Genomic DNA, 4,113 nt, shown 5'->3' with positions numbered 1-4,113 from the left:
AACTATATTTAAATTATTAATTAGTGTAAAAATAAAGAAGCACTACTGATATTTGGAAAAATAATGTAATGTAATTTAGTATAGAGTAAAGTATTATTTTAATTTTCAACATTTAAATCAAATAGTAGAGAATTGGAAACATCATCCATATTTTCACAGCATCACTTATGAATAACAAGATAACATAATATTTCATAACGTTTTTTTTAATAGCAATCTTTTCTGTTGCTTAAAAATTTTCATATAGTTTTCCAAACAATATCAATGACCCTTTATTTTCTATACCAAATAATATCCCAAATATGCTTTACATTCACGTCTTGTCCGCACATCGTGCGGGGTATGTTGCTAGTAAAGATGAAAGTTATGAAACCATCAACCTACAAGTTTAGCTAAGCTAACAAATCAAAATACTCCCCACTGGACAATTCCTATCATATAAAATTACCACGGTAAAATCTAATGTCATTATTCATCTTGCAACATAATATGCGCATACAACTATCTTTGTAAGATCAGTATGACAAAAAGAAGTGAATAAACTTCATTAAAATCAGATTGATCACATAATTGTTTCTCAACACTATTTTAACTGTAATGGAGATTTGAACTTAAAAGCTCGAGTATACCACCAAAATTTCTCATTTTATTGTAAAGTTTATAGGTTTATCATTTTTCTTAACATGATTATATGGGACATGCAATTGATGATGAAGTGTTCCAACTTTTGTGAGCATTAACCTGTGCAAATGTTTCTTGCTACTCTTTGGGGTGCTTGGAGTTACACAAGAGGCTGGTGTTTGATCAAAATCCTTTGACTTTGAAGTTCGAATCGCAGTTCCTTTATGTACATGCTTTCAGACAGGTCCGTTTGACTGCTATTGACTATCTCCTTCTACATGGCAGGATGACTGCCCTTTGTCGACGAAACTGCTATGCGGGTGGTCCATTGATTATCCCCCTGGCTGATGTGCAACCCTTCCTAGCTGGGGCTTGGGAAGAACAATCGTTCTGCCTCTTCTTTCCTTTGTTCCATTATATGCCAAATTGCCAATCAATAGTAGTTCAATCAAGCTTGGTTTTGTTACCCATGGATATTAGTACCTTGAATTAAAAGCAAAATTTATTTACTCTATATAACAAGAAAATCAGTTACCTTCTTTGTCATGTAATTGCTTTGGTACATTATGCCTCAGGTATAACTGCATGAACACAGATAAATGAGAAGATGTTTGCAAAATAACATTTGAGATTTCATCTAAACCTAGATCAGCCAGTTTGTGCTGCATGGGGGGAAATGAAAAGATTGAAAGACAATAAGAGTGCAGGTAAGCTTCACAGCTAACACGTGATTCCCTTTCAATGATGAAATCAGAACCATTTCAGCTTAGTGTTAAATTAACATCAATGCATTTATATAATTACAGAAAAGAAAAAAATGATAGATACCCACAAGAAACGTATGACAACCATCTAGTCACTGAAAATGCCATAAAATAAGCAATGACAAAGAAAACGCTTAGGGTGGATAAAGCAGAATAAAGAGTACCAATCATGTCAAGACCCAAAAGCATTAATATGTAATGGATATATGATCCTGAAGAAGGTAACAAAACACAAGTTAAAAAGAAAGAGATACAAACAACATTTGTGATGTCTAACAAGAAGAATCTCATCTACTTTTATCATTGCAATAGGCCTCTAGATATCATTTCACGAAGAAGTTTCTCAGCTTTATCATTTTCACCGTTTTCAAATAGAGCACGAATGATTGTTTCATAAGTCACAGCATCTGGTAAGCAATCAATGTCTTCCATTTTTGTCATGAGTGCCAATGCTTCCTGAAGCAGACCCTCTTTGCAAAGCCCATTGATCATAATGTTGTATGTCCGCACATTTGGACGATAGCCTTTAATCAAAAGATCTTCAAATATCTGTTCTGCCTTTTTAATTCTTCCACTTTTGCACAGGCCATCTATAAGTATGTTGTATGTATATATATCTGGATCAATGCCACTCTCTTTCATTTCCTTGAATAATATAAGTGCCTTGTCATGTTGTTTGATATTGAACAAAGCATCCAGCAAGGAACTGTAAGTGACTATATCAGCAGGTTGACCTCTATCATGCATCTTTTTAAGAAGCTCGACAGCACAAAGGATTCTCCTTGATTTTCCCAAGCCATCAATTAGAGTATTGTAAGTAACCATGTCCGGAACCAAGTTCCTGCAATGCATCTCTTCAAAGAGATTCAAGGCATCATCGACCATTTTACTTTTGCACAAACCATTAATGATGATATTGTAACTACAAACATTAGGCGACACACTACTTTGAGCCATAGTGTTGAATACAAATTTTGCCTTATTTACCTCATTAACCAGACAATGCCCATCCATTAAGCTGTTATAGGTGACCACATTTGGTTTCACACCATGTTTTGTCATCAAGCCCAACACATTCTTAGCATATTTGATCTTTCCTTCCTTGCATAGCCCATCGATCAAAGTACTATAGGTATAAACATTTGGAGTAATGTTTATGAGAATCATATCATTTAGCAAAAGAATGGCTTCCTTGAGTTGACCCGCAAGGCACAATCCATAAATTAGAGTGTTGTAAGTGATAACATTGGGAGAAATTCCCTTAGCAAGCATTTCAGAATATAAATGAAAAGCATTACTTACAAGCGCAACCTTGCAGAGGCTATCAATAATTGCGCTGTACATTACGACATTAGGAACAATTCCATGTCGTGGGATGTTTCTCAACACTTGAATAGCAGCAGATGTGTGTCCGGTCTTACAGAGCCCATTGATCAAGGTCCCGTAAGTGATTTCATTAAACTGAAATCCATGAGCCAACACTGTATCATGAAAGTGCAGTGCTTTTTCAACATTACCAGAGAGACAGAGGCCTTTCAGAATTGTTGTCAAGGTTACGGCATCAGGCTGAAAACCCATCCTGAAAATCTTGGCGAAAGCAGAGAAAGCAAGCGTCATACGACTCATGCCGCAACAACAATTGATTAAGATGTTCAAAGTAAACAAGTTGGGAGCGATTCCCCTGGCTTGCAATTGCTGAAAAAGGGAAATGGCGGTGGGGAAATGGTTGGTCTTGGCAAGAGATCCCAAAATCTTGGTGAATTGGATGATGGATGGAGGAGGACGCATAGAGAGCATGCGAGTGAAGGAATCAACAGCTTCATCACGTGATTGGGAGTGAGAGTGAGAGTGTAGGGATGAAGTTGAAGGGAAGCAAAGACGGAGAGGGGAGTGGGGAAAAGAATTTGGGAATTGAAAAGCATACCTAAATTTGATTTGTGAGGAAGAGAACAATGACAACATTCTTTTCTTGCAATCTAAGTCGAGTATCGTAAAAGGGAATGCATTGAATTGAAGAGTGCTTCCACCTGAGAGAGTGAGAGCACTATGAAGCTTATTTGATTCGTTTAATTTGCCAAAACTAAAGAATTAGTAAGTTTTATTTCTTATTTTGGGCCACGGTTTTTAGAAGTAATATTTCAAATTGAACCCTCTATTTTCTGTTTTCTGTTTTCGTAAGTTTGTAATTTTACATTTACCCCTACTACAAGTCTTTACTTTCCAAATTTCCTCTCCACCCTTACACAATTTGTGATAAAAAAAAAAATTCTGCTAGGGTTGCTCACGTCTTCGGTAGTCTGTCTTCTTTCGCCACTGCACAACGCTTCTGCAGACTGCATATCTCGCCGCTGCAGCCGTCGCCAGTTCACATCCAGTAGTTTGTGTACAAATTCATTTTGTGTTTGAGGAACAATAGATTCTTAGTTTGGTATATATTATTGAAAGCTTCTAGCATGAGGAAAGTATTTTAAGGTCCTTAATGGACCAGGATAAATTAAAAATATGTAAAAAATATGGGAGTCACTTTGAAATATGATAAATAAGTAATTAATCTTTACATGGCTATCACATTCATATGATCATCACGTGTGTTTAAAGAGAATTCAAAACCCATATTTTCTACACGTGTCAACATCATTAATAAAAGAAATACTGCAAATTTAAATTACTTGCTCATTTCTAAAAACAATTTCATTAGAAGATCTAAAACATTTTTGTTAAAAATGTG

The 4,113-nt window shown here is 35.7% G+C and overlaps 1 protein-coding gene across 3 annotated transcripts; it reads right to left on the bottom strand.

Annotated features, from left to right (window-relative positions):
* Positions 1-521: 521 nt before the first annotated feature.
* LOC112802325 (uncharacterized) lies at positions 522-3,720 on the bottom strand. Of its 3 annotated transcripts, none has more exons than XR_011882349.1 (3): positions 3,310-3,720; positions 1,157-3,202; positions 522-1,025 (listed from the first exon to the last, which is right to left on the bottom strand). XR_011882349.1 is itself a non-coding variant. In XM_025845488.3 (3 exons), the coding sequence occupies exons 1-2, from the start codon at positions 3,345-3,347 to the stop codon at positions 1,186-1,188; spliced, it is 1,617 nt and encodes a 538-aa protein (XP_025701273.1). In that variant the 5' UTR covers positions 3,348-3,706; the 3' UTR covers positions 522-1,025; positions 1,157-1,185. The 3 variants fall into 3 exon arrangements, 1 of the variants encoding a protein (XP_025701273.1); XM_025845488.3 differs by having other exon boundaries at positions 1,157-1,202; positions 1,748-3,706; XR_011882348.1 differs by having other exon boundaries at positions 1,157-3,699.
* Positions 3,721-4,113: the final 393 nt, after the last annotated feature.

This window comes from Arachis hypogaea, chromosome 5 (genome assembly GCF_003086295.3).
Source record: "Arachis hypogaea cultivar Tifrunner chromosome 5, arahy.Tifrunner.gnm2.J5K5, whole genome shotgun sequence".
NCBI classification, from domain to species: Eukaryota; Viridiplantae; Streptophyta; class Magnoliopsida; order Fabales; family Fabaceae; genus Arachis; species Arachis hypogaea.
Note: the sequence above shows the minus strand (reverse complement) of the source record. Positions and strands in the feature narration are given on the sequence as shown.